The sequence below is a fragment of the Pristis pectinata genome, chromosome 13 (genome assembly GCF_009764475.1).
Source record: "Pristis pectinata isolate sPriPec2 chromosome 13, sPriPec2.1.pri, whole genome shotgun sequence".
Lineage (NCBI taxonomy): Eukaryota > Metazoa > Chordata > Chondrichthyes > Rhinopristiformes > Pristidae > Pristis > Pristis pectinata.
Genome location: NC_067417.1, coordinates 25,324,440 through 25,346,195, shown reverse-complemented (window position 1 = coordinate 25,346,195; position 21,756 = coordinate 25,324,440). Strand labels below are relative to the sequence as shown.

At 39.7% G+C, this 21,756-nt stretch overlaps 1 protein-coding gene across 1 annotated transcript in view; it reads right to left on the bottom strand.

Moving 5' to 3' along the window:
* The window catches only part of LOC127577163 (AP-1 complex subunit gamma-1-like), a 71,405-nt gene that overhangs the window by 7,049 nt on the left and 42,600 nt on the right, over positions 1-21,756 (bottom strand). Inside the window, 6 exon segments of the mRNA XM_052028106.1 lie at positions 7,265-7,363; positions 9,639-9,763; positions 9,766-9,798; positions 16,945-17,046; positions 18,787-18,913; positions 20,729-20,870. Coding sequence (XP_051884066.1) covers positions 7,265-7,363; positions 9,639-9,763; positions 9,766-9,798; positions 16,945-17,046; positions 18,787-18,913; positions 20,729-20,870 — 628 coding nt within the window.

Sequence of the window (21,756 nt, the reverse complement as noted above, 5' to 3'; positions counted from 1 at the left end):
CTGGAGCTGTGAAGCAGCAGCACTAATTTCTGCACTTGTTACCCTTACTGGATTACTGGTAACCACTACAGGACATCATAGTCAATTAGTCCCCTTTAGCTCCAAGGAAAACAAATCCAGCCTATCCTGTTTCTCTCGTCACAAATCCCTCATCTCTGGAATTCCATCTCAGAAATGACTTGCATAGTGAATATCCAAGAGTATTAGTAACATTACACATGTAGTCTGAAAACTATTTTGTAATGAATCAGTGGCCTGAATTTTGTACTTATGAACTTAAATGGGTAAAACATAGAAGAACATGAATGATCTCAATGCAGGCAAATGGGATTACTGTAGATGGGCAAAGAAGTCTGCATGGATGTCGTGGGCTGAAGGGCCCGTTTCTGTGCTGTACAACTATGAAAGCCAATCTGTTGGCATTCACCACAATAACACCATGAAACATACTGCAATTTCTGCATGGACAAGTGGAAATCCAAAAAGTTTTACTTGTAATCCCGTGCTCTTTCACAGAAAAGATCTGAAATCAGTGACAAATCAGTGAAATATTTATGATCTAGGCTTGCTCCAAATAATCCTGCAACTTCAAGTTTGCCCTGCTGAATGAGGGGTGTAACTGCACCTTTAACAGTAAACAAAGCCATTTTTAACTAATCAACTTTTCTGGGACTAAATATCAAGGACAGTCATCCTCTCCACTTCAAAATTTTGTCTTTTTATAAAAGTTAATTTTCTCTGCTTATGATATTTCATCTTCTACCTTAAATCTCATGTATATATTCATTTTTTTTGCTGTCTGAGAGAATTTGAAATTACTGAGTACTCATCTGCTTGATAACATCACTGTTGGATGTCAGATACCCTTCAGACATTAAATGACATTTTAAAGGTGAAATCCATGTCAGATTAACCTTGAGGGTTGTTTTGTTTGAGGTCATGGATGAATCCAAGGTCAGTCACATAAATTGTTATTTCGATGCCAGTGTTGAAAGTTATAAAGATAGGAATGAACTAAAAGGCTTTGTTATTCATTCCCATCCATATAACTCACAGTATACTGTTCAGCAAGAAGAACGGCAGGCAACATTTTTCGATGGACAGGCATCAATATCACTTAAGGCTCCTGACAATTACACATCAAATGATTGCAAAATTAAGGATTATGTGCAAATTCTTTTCATCTTTGCCCTAGAGAAAATTAGGTCTCAGCTCTAGATTCACCTCCTTAATCTATCTTTCCTAACAACTACCTTTGTTCCCTACTTTTGGTTGATTACTAACCTACAATGCAACTGGTGAATTATAAATACTTGTGATACTAGTAAGTATTCAAAACCTTTAGACGCTCTCTTTGGTGTTATTTTTGGTTAGCAGGGTTGACAGGAATCAGTGTTTAAAAATATAGGATCACCGATTTAAAACAAATGAGAAATTTTTCTGAGGGCCATGTGTCTTAAATTTTCTTCCTCCATGTGGCGTAAATTTAAGGCAGAGTTAAACAGCTTTTGCGATAAGCAAGGTGATGAAAGATTACCATGGACAGATGGGAATGCAGATTTGAGGTGATAATCAGATCAGTCACGATCTTATTAAATGGAACAACAGGCTTGAGGAGTTGTGTGGCCAATTCCTGCTCTATTATTCCTTCAAACAACCCTGCCCCCAAAGGAGGATGTGACCTCTTAAAAAAAATCCACAAGCAGGCAAGATTCAACACTAAAACCATTTTGGCTGTAATTTGCTCTTATATATATTGGCACAGAATTTGCAGTCAGCAGCATCTTGCTCAAACTTGCTACTGTCCTGAAAGAGGAACTTACTTTATGCAGATGTCTCAAGGCCAACGTGCTAAAACTACCAGTTTCAATCTCAGCGGAATACCTTGCCAAGGTGCAGTATCTCTTCACTATGAAATCTGGTGACGTTTGATGGTGGTTGGTGGGGACACAGAACAAGCTTCATGTATGCTAAATTACACTAACAACCTGTTAAGCCATGTTCCTTGGCTTAGGCAGCTGTCAAATATACCAAAACCAGAGTCATAGTCATACAGCACAGAAACAGGCCCTTCAGCCCATCATGTCCAAGAACCCATTTATACTAATTTCATTTACTTATACACATCTTCCCCAGGTTCCGAACACCCAATAGACAGCCTGTACATATGACTGAGTGCTGAGGAGACTGGGGGGAGGGATTTGCTAGCTACCACTGAGCTGCAGGCATCTTCTGTAGGGTGGGAATGGGGCACTTCCACATGCCTCCTCTATCCCAACTCAAGCCACAACAGTCAAGGGTCAGACCGAGCAGAAGTGGGAACACTGAGCAGACTTGCTAATACAGTCCTCGAGTCAGTGAGCCCAGCTGTTGGCCACTCTTCCAGCACCTGCTCACTCTCACATCACAGCTGGTTCTGTGATCCTCTCGCACACACTATTTTTGTTCATTTGTTACTTATGAACAGTTTGGGTAACAAACAGGAATCCAGTCGTAACCTGGGGACTGCCTGTACTTGGTCCCCATCTTTCCGGTGATTTAAGTTTCATCTGATATATTAAATTTTGTGATAGTTTCTGCCTCCACTAACCCCTGAGCCTGTGTGTTCCAGATTTGAACCATAGTTGGTGAAATATTCTTCCTCATATTCCCTCTTAAATCTCCTACCCCTTAACTTAAATCTATGCTCTCTGGTCTTCAACACGTCTGTTATGGGGAAATTTCTTACACTCTACCCTATGTATGCCCCTTATAATTAGGTGTACTTCAATCAGTCCCCTTCAGCTCCAAAGAAAACAGACCTAGCATGTTCAGTTTCTCTTTATAACTGAAAGACTTCAACCCAGATAACATCTTGGCTTTTTGTTTGCACCTTCTCCAATTCAATCATGTCCTTCCTGTAGTATGGAAAACAGAACTACACACAATACTCCAGCTGATGCCTAACCAACATTTTATAAAGTTATCCCATAACCTTCCTGGTTTCATATTCCACGTCCCAGATAATGAACTCCGTTATCTACCTGTGCAACCACCTTCAGGGATCCATGGACTTCCACATCAAGATCATTACATTCTTAAATATTCCCTGGGGACCTCCCATTCATTATGTCCTACCTTAGGCTTCCCAAATTGCATCACCTTGCACTTCAGGATTAAATTCCATCTGCTCTGGCTTTGCCCATCTTACCAACTGATCAATTTCATCATGTAGCACCATCAACAGCACCACCAACAAACCTTTGCGTCACCTGCAAACTTACCAATCATATCTCCTACACTGAAATCCAAATCGTTAATGTATATAGGACACACCCTCCCTCATTATAGGAAAGATGTGGAGGCTTTAGACAAGGTGCAGAGGAGATTTACCGGGATGCTGCCTGGATTGGAGAGCATGTTTTATGAGGATAGGTTGAGTGAGTTAGGGCTTTTCTCTTTTGAGAGGAAGATGAGAGGTGACTTAAAGGACTACAAGGTGATAAGAAGCATAGATCGAGTGGACAGTCAGAGATTTTTTCCCATGGTAAAAATGGTTAACACGAGGGGGCATAATTTTAAGGTAATTGGAGCAAGGTATAAGGGGGATGTCAGAGGTAAGGTTTTTTTTACAGAGTGGTGGATGCGTGGAACACACTACCAGCAGAGGGCAGATACATTAGGGACATTTAAGAGACTCTTAGATAGCCACATGAACGATAGAGAAATGGGGGAGAAGGGTTAACATTTGGGAGGAAAGGGTTAGATAGATATTAGAGCAGGATAAAATGTTGGCACAACATTGTGGGCTGAAGGGTCGGTACTGTGCTGTAGTGTTTTATGTTCTATAACAAACAGGAAGGGCCCAGCACTGATCCCTGTGATACACCACCAGTCACAGACTTCCAATGACAAAAAACAACCATCCATCACTGCATCTGCTACACCCAAGCCAATTTTGGATCCAATTTGCCAACTTATCTTGGATCCCATAGGGTCAAACCCTTTGCACAGTTTCCCATGTTGTACCACATCAAAGGCCGTATGGAAGTCCACATGGATTACATCAACCTCATGCCCTCATCAGTACATTCAATCGAATTGGTCAGACAGGTTCTCCACCCCCTCCACAACCACCCCCCCCCCCCCCCCAACGTCTCGAGGTTTTCCAATTACTTCCTACCACTAATATTCGACTTACTGGCCTGTAATTACCTGGCAGCCCCGTTGCCCTTCTTGGATAAAAGGTACCAGATTTGCCTTCCTTCAACCTCCCAGCACCTCACATACGGCCATTTAAGATTTAAAAATCTGGCAGGGCCCAACAATCTCTTCCTTTGCCTCCCACAGCAGCCTGGGATACACCTGATCAGGCTCTAGGGACTCATCCATCTTTAAGTCCACCAAGATATCCAATATTCCAGCCCTGAATTCTTCAACTACCATGTCCTTCTTAGTGAATACAGATGAGAAGTATTCAGTTATAACCTCACTTACATCTTCCGGCTTCACAAAAATACTGCTCCTTTGGTCCCAAATGGACCTCACTCTTTCCCTGGTCATCTTCTTACCCTTGATATACTTGAAGTGCTTTGGGATTTTTCTTAATCTTGTCACCAGTGATATTTTGTGCCCTCTCTTTGCCCTCCAATATCTTCTTTAAGTAGGTCCTCTTCACTTCTTATATTCCTGAAGGGCCTCCCTGTTTTTCTCTCTACACCTGATATATGCTTCTTTTTCTTTATCTAACCCTTAATATCCCTTTACATTCAGGGGTCCTTGAACTTGCTGTCCTCATCTTTCACCCTCATGGGAACACAATGGTAATGAATTCTCAGTATCTCATCTTTGAATGACTCCCACTTGTTGGACGTGGACTTGCTTACAAGTAGCTGCTCCCAGTATACTTTTCAGGTCTTAGCTTATGATATTGAAAAAACTGGCCATCCCCCAATTTAGGATCTCAATATCCCATAAGTATCTATCCCCATAAGTCTATCAAAACTATCTTGAAAGGGTTATAGTCACCATCTCTGAAATACTCCCCCACTGACCAAGCTCCATATTTAACAAATCCTCCTCCATAATTGTCGACCTCCTTCAATGACTTGCCTGGCTACATTCTTTAAGATTTGATTCAGTACTACCTCTTCAGTAGGACTATCCAATACTTGCTCAAACAACTATGATAAATATTAAATTTTTAATTTAAAATTAAATGCTGAAATTTTGAAAACTACAAATACTTGGGATTAGTGTAATCCCTCATAGCTGTTCCCAAATCAACAGAAAGCCCCCTACACCAGGTTAAACTGGGCATAGATTCCTTGAAGTACCAGGGAACTGCCACAATATGGTGCTCCAGCAATTGACTAGAAGTTTTATTGGAGGAATTTGGGAAAGTGTCAATGATCAGCTGCCAGCAATTTTGGGACTTATGCTCTCATGAAAATCTGGATTTACTGGCATTTAATGTTGACAGTTCAGCGTAACACTGCTAGTATTTTCCCCAAATCTGGTCTATGTTTCTATACTTTTCCATTTTACTTCTGATTAAAATCAAAAATCCCTGCACCATAATTTGATTTATTTCACTCTGCCACTCAATTAGAGCTTCCCCTCCACCAGCATCCTTTGCCTGGTAGAACGCATTCACAGTGAATAATTTCTTTTTAAAACTTTGTTTACTTCCTCAAAAAGTTTAGCTATGGGTGCTACGAGTCCAAACTGTGCCTCTCTCTGAGATGCATCCTGTTTCAGACAGACTCCGGTCCCCTCCTTCACCCCTTTATCCAGTACATTGGTTTCTTTAGTGCTGCTTCTTGCTCTTATATACAACTCAAATGTTTCCTCACCCTTACTGTCAATTTCCTCCCTACTCTCACTTTCACATTGTCTATGACTCTACCCTTCTTTAACTTGTCCATCTCCATATAACCTCCATGCTCTAGGTCAGCAATGCAGAGTACTACAATTATCTAGACTATACTTCCACCCAATGAGATACCATTAACATGCACATATTCACCTCCCCTCCTGTTTCAGCAGTGATTTACTGCACTTCTTCAATTTAGAGGATTCCAATTTGTTGATCACAATGTGTTCTCTTCTACACTGCACATTGGGAACACCGTTTGCAGAACACCTCTGTTAAGTCTGCAAGAAGCAAATTCTCCATCCTAATTCTACTCAGACTTCCTCATCTGCTCATCAACATCTGATTTCTATCTAGGTGTGCTTAGTTCTCAGTAAGCAACATCGATTGCAACAACTTGAGATCAATTTATAGAGTCAGAGAGGTACAGCACCGAAACAGGCCCTTCAGAACTCAAAGTCCACATCATCAATCACCCATTTTATACTAATCCGTTAATTCCATTTTTTATTATCCCCATTTTCTCATCAACTGTCCCACACCAAGGGGAATTTACAGGGCCAATTAACCTACTTAAAGACGTGCTGGTTGCAGGTGGAGAAAACCCATGTGGTCACAGGGAGAATGTGCAAACGCCACAGAGACAGCACTCAAAGTTAGGATTGAATTCGGGCCTCTGGTGCTACGAGGCAGCAACTCTACTAACTGTAGTGCCCTTTCCAGTTTGTCAAAACAGGTGAGTCGTGGAAGAAGACCAGGGAAATTTGGGGGTGCTTGACAGAAGTTTGGGCAGCATCTGTGGAAAGACAGATGGGATTTACATTTTGGGTTACTGACTTTTCATGGAGGGATCATTGAACTGAATCAACCAGGATGTTGGTTCTCTTTCTCACGGCACATCTGCTGCTTGGCCTATTGAGTATTTCCAGTATTTTGATTTCTGTTTCAGATTTCTGCAGTATTGCGCTTTTCAATCCCTGGTCAGTTCTGATACAAGTCGGTCTTTTTCCAGCTGCCTGACCTGCTGGGCTTTCCCAGCATTTTCCTTTATTTCAGATTATCAGCAACTGATGCATTCTGGATTCAAAATTCCACCATGTCATTTTTGTTTCTTTCCTCTGCTCTCCCTCTATTTACATCTCTTCCAGACAGACTAGCAGACACAAATTTAAACGTGCCTGTTTTTGAAGTTTTTCTCTGTTCTCATGAAGGGCCACTAACCAGAAAAGTTGATTATTTCTTTCTCCAGGTACTGCCCGACCTGCATTTACTGCCTTTATCTGACATTTTCACATGCTTGCTGAATTCTGTCCAGCTCAGGTTACACTTGGAAGACAACACAAAGGTTGCTCAAAAGCTGTAAAGAACTTGCACACAAATTGAAATTCTTATGGGAAATCTCCAACGTACCTTCTGTGGATTGAGCACTTTAATGACCTGTGTGACAGCTCCTGCATTTCGTGCTGGAATTACGTTATTACTTGGAGAAAGAAGCTGCAGTTGAAATGTCTGCAGAAATAAAGAAAACATGAAATTGATAAGTATGTTCTGACCCGATAGGAGCTATGGCCTTAATCAATTCTACAATAAACAGTATGCATTCTCTTGAAATGTACCACAAACACATTACACCTCATCTCCCATAAAATTCACTCAAAGCATGGATGCAGTAACTAGGGACTCTGACAGCACATCTTAAAACATCAATCTCTACCATTGAGAAGGTTCCAGCTGCAGATGTATGGGAACACACATAGTCCTCACTTGGAAATATGTCATTACTTCAACTTCAGCACTGGATCAAAATCCTGAACACGCTCTGTTGTTACAGATTGCACACTACTCAAGCAGCACTTCCAACAGAGCACAGCAATCAACAATTTGGTAAACATGGGTGAAGCGGGAAAGGTGTTTTGTTTTAAAGTTTGAGTGTATCTACAAGAAAATGGGTCAAAGTGAGTAGCCCATCATTGGCAGTCTGCTCATTAAGCATGCCATGAACTCTCACGAAGTCTGGAATGAACCACATGGCAGATGCAAATGCATTTGCCATGCAAGTCCATTGCTTTGCCTGATAACGCTGGTAACTCCAGCTCTGCAATTTTATGCCAAATAGATAGGCCAAGGATTAATATCCACATTCAAGTGAATGAGAACTCTTTACCTGGAGATTAGGAAAAGGTGAGCTCAGTTCAGTTCAGTTCATTCATTTTTTTTTAACTTATTTTTACTCTATGGTTACACTTAGTTTTAATAAATTTTTTTTAAGAGTTAAGTTAGGTTTTAATTATGCAAAGCATGGATATACAAGGATAACATTTTCCAGGTGGTGGTAAACTTCACAGCCTAAGCTAATGCAGTCCGAGAAGGAATGGGCAAGGTACAGATAAAACTGATAGCTTTCATCTCATCATTCTTCTTGAGGGGGACTGTAATAGTTTCCTTGGGAGGGTTTACACCAGCTGGCTAATAAGACAGCAGTTAGACGTTTCTACAAAATAAAACAGCTGGAAAAACATGCGGCAGGATCCATCAACTCTTCCAGACAGCATCAGGTAACTGTGACCCACTGACACGAGACAGGTTTGGTTGAATGATTTTCTGTAGGAAGCTCAGGACCAGACAGACCTCAGGCAGTTGCTGATGGAGGCAGTGAATGAAGAGGGAACACCATCATACTGCAGGAGAATAGCCGGTGGTTGCTGTTAAGCAGAGATAGGTGTGGGCAGGGGATGTAGAATGGAAGAGACGAGGACTGAATGAGGGTGGGACTGAGATGGCAGTTTAGGACAGGGATATTGAGAGATAGGGTGATTAAGTGGAAGGGGAGGCAGAAGAGGAAGAGTGGATCTGGGGAAGGGTGGGACGTAGAATTAAAGAATGCATGTTTCAGTTTGTCTGTACATAGTTCTGGTTTGGTGGCTTTATATGTGCACACAAGTTTGCGTGAGGTCAAACCTATTTGTGTGCATGAGTAAGTGCCTTTACATCTGTGCGCATGTCCATATGTGTTAAGTCTATGAAGCAGAGTATGGCCTTCAATTTCTTGGAAACTCCCTTCAGGGCTTTGATGTGCAAGGTAGATGGTATGCAATGGCCATCCCACATCAAAATAAATCATACAAAGCCAATTTCACTCAAAATGAATTGGATTTTTTTTTAAAAAGTCATTTTCAGGAACTAGGCTTTGCCAGCAAGGTCAGCTTTCATTGTCCAACAGTAAATGCCTGTGAAAAGGTGGTAGTGAGCCACCTTCTTGATCAGCCACACACTTTCTGAGAAAGGGGTGGATGCAGAAATCTTCATTAGATTTAAAAAGTACCTGAAATGATTTTTGAGAATACACAAGCTAGAAAAATCTATGGACCAAGAACTCGTAAGGATTAATCTGAAAGCCTACCATGTGCATGATGGACTGAATGTTCTCCTTGTGATGCAAATTTCTATCAAAATAGCAGAACCTTCACTAAATGGACTGCAGCAGCTCAAAGTGGTTCAGCACTATCTTAAAATTCCATGTACATTGGATTGGCTGCATTACCCAAATTCAAGAATGAACAAAAAATCACTCAGGGGTTTTGTATTTTCACAATATTTTTCCTGTAAATCCTTTAAATGCTGTGGATTTTAAGGGGTTTTGGCCCAAGTTGTGATTTTCTGAAATCACTATTCCAGCTTATCACCCATTGACTGTTACCCTGAAGTTGTGACTATGAGACAACAAAGACATTTTGTTAAAACATCAATGACCTCGGGCTAAGAGTAGGTTAAATTCAACAAATACCTTTGGTACTGCAGCTTGAAATACAAAGTCCGTCATGTCTCCTTCTGTGGAGTTGGTAGCATTTATAGTAACGACAGTTACATTAGGATTCGTATTGGAACGTTCAAAGTTAAAATCAATTTTAAACCACCTTTGCTGTATGCTGTAACGGAAGGAATGCCTGTGGAATAAAATAAATAAATTTAATAACTGCAGTTTTCCTAATTTAGCTATTTTCAGTTTTATGGCATCAAAACTTTTATTTTCATTATGGACATCAAGTGTTTTACATTTCCATCATTCATCAAACTGCCATGCTTCCTTGAATGGTGGACCAGCCTGCCCATATTGAATGCCATCCAAACTCGTTTTCACCTTGAACAGGTTTTCTTTTAACCCTATATACTTCCTTAAAGGTGCTACTGATTAATCTGCACTGCATCTTATCCATGTTGGATTTTGAGATGTGTAGAAATCTGCTCCAGTCTTACTCAACCCCTCCTTTGGCACCACCTGACATACTGATAACTCATGTTGTTGCTTCCTGCTGTCACCCAGAACTGGATAATATCCACCTGCCCATAATTCTAAATGTACATCTGCCTCTTCTCTCCCTTTCCTCTTTTCATAGGCCATTCACCAATATTTACAACAGGATCCAAGGACCCTGGGAATCATTGTGCATGTTTATTCCCCACTCAGGTTTCTATGAAAACTATATTAGATCCATACTTCCACTCATTTGGGTCCGTCTAATGCATAAACACTGATGATTGTGTTGGCTGCCCGGGTGTCAAGCTCTGAAATCTCCTTCACTGACAACCATATGACCTACAATCATATACTTGGTTAACAATATTGATGGGAATTCTGAATAATTTTATTTGGCTGCAAACCAGAGACCTGCACAGCTAAGACAATGACACTGGCAGCAAACCATGAGTTATGATAACGTAAATGTCACTGAATTCAGGGCTATTCAGTCCTGATTCTCCAGTCAACAGTACACTGTAATGGAGACCTGAAGAGGGAGGATTACATGCTCCAATCCAAATGAAAAAATCTCCCTCCAGCACCTTCCAACTTACTCAAGTCTATTGTTTAATAACTAAAGGCAATATGGTGGGACAGTTGAGGAACAGTGGAAGACTTCCAAAGATTTTTCACGGTGCCCAACAAAAGTATATTCCAGTTAAAAGCATAGGACAGTAAAGGTGGGGAGAGCCAGCCTTGGATAACTAAGGAAATACAAGGAGGCATCAAGCTAAAAGTAGTGGGAAACCAGAACATTAGGAAAACTTTAAAAATCAACAAAGAACCACTAAGCAAGCAATAAGGGAAGATAGATTATGAAAAGTAAACCAGCACAAATATAAAAACAGATAGTAAAAGATTTTCTAATTATATAAAGCAGAAAAGGGTGGCTAAAGTGAATGTAGGTCCCCTTGTAAGATGAGAAGGGGAATTAATATTGGGTATGTGGAAATGGCAGACGTCTTGAATGACTATTTTGTTCACAGTGGAGGACCAGTCTAACATGCCAAAAGAGAGGTGTTAAGCATGCGATAGGGGTGAGGACCTCGATACAATTGCTGTCACTAAAGAGGTAGTGATGAGCAAACTAATGGGTCTTAAGGTAGACAAGTCCACTGGTCCTGATGGAATGCATCCCAGGGTACTGAAAGAAGTGTCAGAAGTTATTGCAGAGGTGTTTGTGATAATTTACCAAAATTCTCTGGACAGGTCCTGGAGGATTGGAAGACAATGAATGTTTAAAAAAGGATGTAGGGCACAGGCAGGTAACTATAGGCCAGTTATCTTAATGTCTGTAGTCTGGAAAATGCTTGAAGCTGTCATTAAGGAATAGCGAGACATCTGGATAGAAGTGTTTCCATCAGGCGGACATAGCATGGATTCAGGGAGGGCAGGTCCTGTTTAACAAAATTACTGGAGTTCCTTGAGGATATAATGAGTGCAGTGGATGGAGGGGAACAGGTGGATGTCGTATACTTGGATTTCCAGAAGGTGTTCGATAAGATGCCGCATAAAAGACTTGTCCATAAGGATGCATGGAGTTGGGGGTAATGTATTAGCATGGTAGAGGATTGATTAACCAATAGAAGGCAGAGAATTGGGATAAATGGGTGTTTCTCTGGTTGGCAGTTCGTGGTGTGCAGAGTACCACAGGGGTCAGTACTGGGCTTGCAACTGTTCAATGTATACATTAAGGATTTGGAAGAGAGGACCAGTGTAGCATATCTAAGTTTGCTGATGACACTAAATTGAGTGGAAAAGCAAATTGTGCAGAGCTTGCTGAGAGTCTGCAGAGAGATATAGATAAGTGAGTGGGCAAGGGTCTGGCAGATGGAGTACAATGTTGGTAAATGCAAGGTCATCCACTTTGGAAGGAAAAATACATCAGATTATTATTTAAATGGTGAAAGATTGCAGCATGCTGTTGTGCAGAGAACTTGGGAGTGCTTGTGCATGAATTGCAACAGGTTGGTTTGCAGATGCAACAGGTTATCAAGGCGGCAAATGGAATGCTGGCCTTCATTGCTAGAGGGATTGAATTTAAGAGCAGGAAGATTATGCTGCAACTGTAAAGGGTACTGCTGAGGCCGCACCCGGAGTACTGTGTGCAGTTCTGGTCTCCTACTTGAGGAAAGATATACTGGCTTTGGAGGTGGTGTAGATGAGGTTCAACCAGGTTAATTCTGGAGATGAGGGGGTTAAGCCTATGAGGAGCGATTGAGTCGCCTGGGACTATTAGCAGAGTTCAGAAGAATGAGAGGGGATCTTATAGAAACATACAAGATTATGAAAGGGATAAATAAATAGAGGCAGGAAAGTTGTTTCCACTGTTTGGTGAGACAAGAACTAGGGAACATAGCCTCAAGATTTGGGGAATGGATTTAGGATAGAAATGAGGAGAAACTGCTTTTCCCCAGAGAGTAGTGAATCTGTGGAATTCTCTGCCCAGAGAAGCAGTAGAGGCTACTTCATTAAATATATTTAAGACACAGTTAGATTTTTGCATAGTCGGGGAATTAAGGGTTTTGGGGAAAATGCAGTAGTGGAGCTGAGTCCACAGCCAGATCAGCCACGATCTTATTGAATGGTGTGGCAGGCTCGACAGGCCAGATGGCCTGCTCCTATTTCTTATGTTCTAAAGGAAGTTTGTCAAGTTCTTGATTTAAATTTTGGTAAGAGTTCCAAAGAATTAAAGCTTCTTAAAGAATTTAGCATTTCATGCATTGTTATATAACAGAACATTGGCCAGATTTAACCAACATCAGGCTGATTAAACAAAATACATGGTGAACATCAATTTCTAAGGCAATCACTCAGGATTACAGAGGACTTCTTCCACTCTGGTTTTATGGGTTCTGAGGTGACTCATGAAGCCAATGTGGGAACCACAGAATGTTCACAGATGGGGCAGGAAGTTCCTGATGGTAGGTGGATGCGCTGTTTGTGACGCACTGCGTTTTTTCCACCGTTTGCACAGGGCTTATGTTCCCAAGGCATGGAGTTTCTCAATACCATCCTGAATGCTGCCTCTCCATCTTCAGTAGTAACAGTTCAGGAATACCCAAGAGTCATTAAGGAGGTTGCATTCTTTCCAAGGTGGCTTTCAGCACATCCTCTGTTGGCCTGATAATCTTTTCCCATGACTAGGTTCAGAATAGGGTGCATGCCTTGGGACCCTGATGGCCTGCATTATTTCTTTAAATGCAAGCCGCTGTCTGTCCATGTCATTCAATACATTTTCCCCAATTGACTATATTCAACTCACTGGCTATACCTTCTGTTTTCTTTGCCAAGACTGAACCACATCACTTTCAAGCTCAATGTAAAATTCCATATTACAGCCATTCTCTGAAGTCTCCTTTACAACAAGATCCATTAATGCTTTATTCATTGCACAAAGATCAAAATAGCCCTTTCCCTAGTTGCCCCCCTTAATCCCCCACCTTATTCCTGCTAATTTAACTTGTCTAGTCTATCTGTACATTAAAATTCACCATGATTACTTTATTAATGCTGTTACATGCTCTAATTTCTAGATTTATGCCACATCCAACATTAGTATCAGGTGGTCTATAAATAACTCCTACCAATGTTTTCTGCCTTTTCTGGTTTCTTAGCTTGACCTAAACTAATTCTGACTCTACATCATGATCTGCTAAACCAAGATTGTTTCTCACCACATTATGGAACTATGAACCATATGACCCCAGCTGCTTTTCCTTTTGGCCTGTCCTTCCTAAATGTTGAATTTCCTTAAAATCCTGTTCTCAACTCTGGTCACCTTTTCTACAACAGCAATTAGATGATGGCTATTTTTTTTTTATAACATTTTTTCACCCATCAGTTGCGAATAATGGTTGTTCCCTTCATTTCTCTTAGAGCAGCAATCATACTTATGGATAGAAAGAATCTATCCTGCGACTCCAGAACCAGCTGTTCAGAAAAGTGGTGAACAGGACCTTGGTGATGACCTTCTCTGTGGCAAACAGCTGGGAGGCCCCCTATAGTTACCACAGTTGGATGCTCCCTTTATGAAGATGGTCATTTGAGGTCCCCTATTGTAAATGGTTGATTAATTGCATTATACAAAGACCGACAACCTTTGACATTTTGCCAGGGTAGAAAGTGCAAAACGCAAACAGTCAATGTTCACACTTCCAATGTTACTCAATGCAAGCCCATCTTATTTCATATTTTATATCTTTCAATCTCAATACCAAGATGAACAATTTTAGACCATAATTATTACTCCCATTTATTCTTCACATCAGATGCTGGAATAAAGAAGGCCACTGAACGAAAATTTCAAATAATTCATTGATGGGATCTGAGCTTCTCTTCCTAGATCAGAACTTCTTGCCATTCCTAATTACCCCTGAATGGAGTAAGATTTCAAAGTTATCATTACTTTCAGTAACCTTTAAATAACAATTACCGAATATAAATTCCCCAACTTCAAACATGGAAATCATACTCATGTCTCCATATCAATGTCCAGGTCTCTTGGTTATAAGTCCAGTAACTTAGGTATTGCATTTGTGATGGAATGGATTGGTAGACAGAGTAAGGATCCTATATTCTCATCACCTTCTGTGGTGGCCCATATTCAGGATCTGTTATTACATTCCCAATTTCTATACTTGGTCATGGTTTACGTGTTCTGCTATCCCGAAGCTACCATGAACACCACTTCTAGACCCATCTTTTGTTCCAGTCTCATTATCACTCTTTTCCTTTGCATCTGTTCTCGCACTTTTAATCAATCCTTATCTGCACCCAACTCCAAGACTTAACTTTTTTTCCTATGATTGCAGATTTGTAGCTTTAATTTGCATTACTTGGATTTAGACTGGATAAATCCAAACTGACAGAATTAAAATAGTCAATATTAATTATATTTAAGCACTGTGTCCAATATCAAAAGTCACAATACAAAAACACAAGAGCAAACCACCTACTGCTCTATAGAAATGTTGGACTGAAGTTTCAAGCCCTCATTGTGAATTCATAAGTGTATCAAGCAGAGCAAATCTTTCATACTGCTGAAATAGATATTTCTGGAAGATAGTAGCCATGAGAGAAATTATGCTCAGTACATCAGCTCAGCCTATTCCATGTCAAGTCATATCTGTCTTAATTACATTTTCAGAATGTCAATGTGCAAACTAAACAAATTATAAATGTTTCAACTTCAATGATCCTTTACTTAGGTGGACAATCATAAGTCATTAAAAAAATCTAGAAAGAGGGAAGAGGTGATTTTTATTAATGACCTGGATGAAGGGGTAGAAGGGTGGGTTGGCAAGTTTGCAGACAACACAAAGGTTGGTGGTGTTGTGGATAGTGTGGAGGACTGTCGAAGATTGCAGAGGGATATTGATAGGATGCAGAGATGGGCTGAGAGGTGGCAGATAGAGTTCAATCTGGAGAAGTGTGAGGTGGTACACTTTGGAAGAAAAACTTCAAGGCGGAGTAGAAAGTTAATGGCAGGATTCTGGGTAGTGTGGAGGAGCAGAAGGATCTGGGGGTTCAGATCAACAGATCCCTGAAAGTTGCCTCACAGGTGGATAGGGTAGTTAAGAAAGCTTATGGGATGTTAGCTTTCATAAGTCGTGGGATTGAGTTTAAGAGCCGCGAGGTAATGATGCAGCTCTACAAAACTCTGGTCAGACCACACTTGGAGTACTGTGTCCAGTTCTGGTTGCCTCATTACAGGAAGGATGTGGAAGTGCTGGAAAGGGTGCAGAGGAGATTTACCAGAAGGCTGCATGGTTTGGAGAGTATGGATTATGAGGAGAGGCTAAGGGAGCTAGGTCTTTACTCTTTGGGGAGACATGATAGAGGTATACAAAATATTTGAGGAATAGATAGAGTAGACAGCCAGTGCCTCTTTCCCAGAGCACCAATGCTCAATACAAGAGGGCACGGCTTTAAAATAATGGGGGGAGGGGGGGCCCATTCAAGGGAGATATCAGAGGAAGGTTTTTTTTACCCAGAGAGTGGTTGGGGCATGGAATGCGCTGCCTGGGGCAGTGGTGGAGGCAGGTACATTGGTCAAATTCAAGAGATTGCTAGATAAGCATATGGAGGAATTTAAAATAGAGGGATGTGGGGGGGGGGGGGGGGTTAGATAGTTTTTAGGCAAGGTTTAAAGGTCGGCACAACATTGTGGGCTGAAGGGCCTGTATTGTGCTGTACTTTCTATGATTCTGGTACACAGGATGAACTATTACACTGTAATACTGATTAGACCCGACAATGAATTACCATCTCACTAGCGAGAGGAAAACAGGAACAAATTTTTTTTTAAAGTTTCAATGCACACAATATTTTAAATGTTATTGGTAACTCATTATGGATATTCACAGTTTGTTCAAGGTGCATGTTTTTAAAAAGAAAGCTTGTATATCAATGAATATACTTTTCCTCTTAACATACAAAAGTTGAATTGGTCTTTCTGAAGGCTCTGAACAGTTAAAACAATCTTACTACTAAAGAATAACTCATCTAAACAGAGCAAAGCAGAGACACTACAACAGTTTTTATTCTTTGTTAAGGAGGGAAAACTGTCTAGAATTTTCATAATTATTTTTTTAGTGAATTATAACAATATTTGTGTATTTAACAGAAAGGGGTTCAAGTGAAATTAGTCAATATCTAATGTTCTTGATATCAGAACAGAATTTGTGCATTGAGCAGTGCCCACTAAGTAATACTCAGATTCTGTCAGGATAGTGAAGTAGCAAGGAATAAAGCAAGGAACATTCATTTGAAATCCAAAAACAAAACTTACCTGAACTTAGATCATTGAAGACCGGCTGAGACGCTAAACCATCCAACAGAAATGGTGCCTGTGGAAATTGTGGAGCTTGGACATTTAATGGCATGCTACCCCCTGCAAATAAAAACAACTCAGTTAACCTACACACAAACCAGATTTGTTGGTAGCTACAATATTGAGAGAGGAGAACTGGGGAGAGTTGATGGGCATCCAAGAACATGTTATTGGGAAATAAGTGGGGAAATGGGACTGATGGCAATGCTGAGAGAACCAATATAAATTCAGTAGTCCTTCTATAGCATGAGAAATACTAAATAAATGAAATGACGTACCTCAGTTTTTTTAAAAATGAAACAGCTGCCCATACTTTTCATGGAGCATCACCATGGCCTTCAACTTCCCTTAAGCCTCTGACTCCATCAATCTGGAGGGGAATTGGACACCCTCCTTAAATATGGCTCACAGAAATTAATCTCCATCTTATTTCTGTTTCACAGTGGCATCAAGCTATGATACTAACAGTCTTCCTCACAACCAATCTCAGTGAAGATCATTTTCAAATGAGGCTGCATCATTGCCACTTTTCTCAATCTTTCTCGCAGCAAATTTACACCTCACCTACAAACTTCCCATGGGAATGGAGCTAATCTTCTGAAATAATGGGAAAATGTTCAACTTAAGGCAACAACACTCCAGAACTGAAGTCAGTTGAATGTCAGTGGTTGACCTGTAGTCTGCAGAAGAAATTTGCATCTGTGCGCACTTGCAAGTCAAGCTCCAAAACATTGTCAACTTGTTTACAGAAGCAGACGAGAAGATAGGCCTTCCACTCGACACCCAGAAGACCAAGGTCTGCTACCTACCTACCTCTGCTGCACCACACTGCCCTCCAACAATAAAGGCTCATGGCAAGACGTGAGCAAATACACACCACTTCTCATACCTCAGGGTTTAGTGTCTTAGCCAGTCTTCAATGCACCAGCACAACCTTCAGTTGATTGAGGAAAATGGCATTTTGAAGATAGAGACCTCAAGCCTGACAAACAGTCTACAATGATCTAACATGTTTCTGACTACCTTCAGCGGGCATCTCATGGCATCTCCTAGGAAAATACCACCAAAATGCCACAAAATCTTCCAAATTCATGGAAGGATAACGAATACAATGTTGATCCTCTCCCAGGCATTAAGGCTCTAGTTACTCTCAGTCAGCTATGTTGGGCAAGCCTCTTCCTTCATACGCCAGACATCAGACTCCTGAAACAGGGAACTATCTTGAGGTCCATCATGGGAGGATATTATCTGGTATATGGATGTGCTCAAAGCTTCCGTGAAGTACGTCTCCAGACTCCTGGGAATTTCTGGTTCGTGAACAGAAGATCTAATAATCAGAGGATTTTTCCTCAGAATGATCCCGAATAAAACTATGCACCTATTCTCCAATTTCCTGAACACACTTTAGTCATGTTAAACATGGCACCCTTCTTGGTCAATCATGTTTCAGGATGGCCAATTCATTGGTGTTTCATTCTGCCATATTCAATTTCAATTGAAACATACAATTATATTCAATGTGTTAATTCATTTTGATGAGGATCTTTTAGTTACTTGTATATTTCCTCCATCTAAGTTTAAACATCTTCTCCTTCCTCATAACAAACCACTACATCTGGCTCATCCGTGAACCTCATTCAGTTTCCTTTTTGACTTGAAACAAGCACGATCCAAGTGATCTATTTAGATGCTTACATGTTTTGTAGTGACTTTTTAAACCCATCCTTGGTGTTAATTGTGTGAAAAGTCTAAGTTCTTCCTGTCTTATACTTAACTTGAGAAAGTTCATATGAGGCTAACCTGATAAATCCAGCCCTCCTAGCAGATCCAAAAGTTCTCCTCCAACTGAGTTTGGTTTACTGGGTGGGAGGGTCTGAATCACTGGTGTCACATCACTTCCCCCAAGCAAATCCAGTAAGTCATTGGCCTGAAAAAGAAATTGTATTGTATACATCTTCATGTTCAGAGATTAGATAATTAATTTGGTAATGATTCTAAACTGTTCAATGTCATCAATGGAATGGTGGTCCACCACGTTGATATATGAATATGGGCATCAAATTCCTTCAGCACCCAGTCCATTTCAAGGTACTAATATTTATGTGCCTGAGTTAGTTCAAAATGTCATCTTTAACTACAATAATCATACCATGAGACAGCTGAAAAGTCAGCATCATTGGTCAATTACAAAGTTGGCAGTGCAAACTTAAAACTGTCTTAAAATTCATACTGCAAAATGCCGAAGATTTCAAATTGGTAGTCAGAATAGTATATTTTTAAAAACTCTCAGATAAAACAGGAATCACAAACAAATTCTAAATATTTTCCCTTACTTTATCTACACATATTCTCTTCTGGCCCATGAGACACCAACAATATTTTGCTCAAGTAGCCAGCTTCCCAAAAACTGACCCACAAAAGGCACGTTAATAAGATATTTCACATTTGGGTTTGAAGAAAAAAGTGGGTACCATGTCCAAGCTAGATATCACTGTAAGTACACACTTCCAGTTATTGTTTCTTATTTGACTACTCAGTACCCCAAATTAAATTAAATGACTTTACAAGCTTATAGCCTTAACCACATATTTTCTTCATTAGCCTAGATCTGCCATTAATTGCCATAAAAAAAAGTGTGTATTTCCGGCAGTCATGATTAGATTAGAATATAATATCATTGACCAAAGACATGCATAATTCTGTTCTGATGAAAATGGAAAAGAAAGAATTTATTGCATTTTTTAATAAAAGCTACTTTTATCAATTATAATCATAGATTAAATTAGATTTTGTAATACTTTGATTCTCTACTAATCCAATATGAAAAAATGCTATACCTGCCTATATGTCTTCTCTCAAATCAACTACAGTCAAGTTTAATTAAATTCAAAATGAACACTACTATGGCATTAATAACATAGTTTTCTTTAAAGATAAGACATTCATATAACTCAAGTCTGTTGTAAATCGGGAAAACAAAAATGTTCCCTATAAAACTTGGCAAATGGTTATGATCACACAAAGCTAAATACTCAAGTCCGATGCCCATCCGATCCTGAAATGTGAAGAAATGTGCTCTCTAATGAAAACTTGGAAGTTAAAGTTTGGGTAGTAATTCTCAGAACACTGTAGATATCTCCTTATGCCCAAACTGTGCTGCAGCCACTTCCTGATAACACATCTGAACTTTGTAATAACACAGACTTGCGCATGTTGATCGTTACCCTTCTGATAAGGGCCATTCATCATTAATCATTAACCTCAAGGTGCAAATTACTAGGATAGAAAAATTTGATTCTCTTGAGCAATTGCATTCTGACCATAGACAACATAAAAAAACATTTCAGATGTTAAATCTTAAAATGTCAGATGCATAAGAGAAAAAAATTAGATTGCTTTTCTCCAGTTAGGTACTGGAACCAACCTTCAGCTTCTTAACAGCCACTTAAATTGATCAAGATGTTTTTAATTACAAGTGATTTTATCACCTTAAATAGATCAAATGACCTCAAACATAGCTTTACCCATGCAGAAAAATATACAAAGTGACATGCTATAAGCAGCTTGGAACTATTTTAAAAAAATGCATCTAAACTAAATCAAAGGATTTATTAAATTTAGTTGGTGTCACTTTGATGCCATTCAGTACATTTCAGTATTTAGAAATAGGATATCCAATGGATACAACTGTTATATATTGAAGTACAACATAAAGATATATGGTCTCAAGGTTTTGTTTTACCTGGCTAGAAGGCTGAGTGGTACTAGATGCTAATTTAGTATCCACTATTATGGGTTCTGCCTCTCCATTAGTCTGTGCAATTTCTGTAGGCCCATTAGTTGTTATCTTCTCCATTATAGGCATTCGCTCCAGCAGTGCAGACCTATCGTGTACAAAATTTTAACCTTTCAACCTATTTACAAAGCATTATAATTCCTCATATTTATCACCAGCTCTGAATTTATTTCAGAGAAAATGTTTGCCCTAAAATGAAAAAAATGAAGATTGCACTTAAATCATTTACCAATATGCAGTGTTGGTCTTAATAAGTAGCTACTTTTTCTGATCAAATATCTACACCATATATAGCCAAAGGATCAAAGTTAGAAAGGTACTTGGAAGCAACAGTACATTCATTATTTTTAACATGCAAGCAACTTGGCAAGATAATCTTTCTGATGTGGAGGGTTGTGTGGTGAATTCAGGATAACTCGTAAGAAACATAACTAATTTAAACACAGAGCATGGGTTTTAAGAATAACTTAGAATGGTATGAAAGACATATCCTGAAAATATAATTACAAACAAAGGAAAACACCTAGAGAGAACAATATTAGCTCAATTGCTTAAAAGGCCTTCATGTGGTATTGTGTTATGATTAGATAAAAAGTCAGCACTGAAATCCACTTGGTATGGTTCTTCAGTTTCTCTGCAAATTTTCCTGAAACTATTAGACCAAAACTCCACAAAGTTATGCAAATGTACAAAATGCTCACAAGATTTTGACTAATGACATATTTCATATCTTAGTTTTGGTTCCATTCACGTACAGACTAGATTTGTGGTCAACCACCTTGGCCATAAAATGATTTCTGTGTTTCTTCTATCTTTCTAGTGCTTAATCAGCTGTAGATCAACTTGTACTGAGTTAGTGAAACATTCAGATGCATTTGATTCTGCATATTTGTGAAAATGTACAACACTTTTTAAAATGTATTTAACCCATTATTCTAAATTAAGTCTCTTTTACAACTTTGTATCAAAGATAA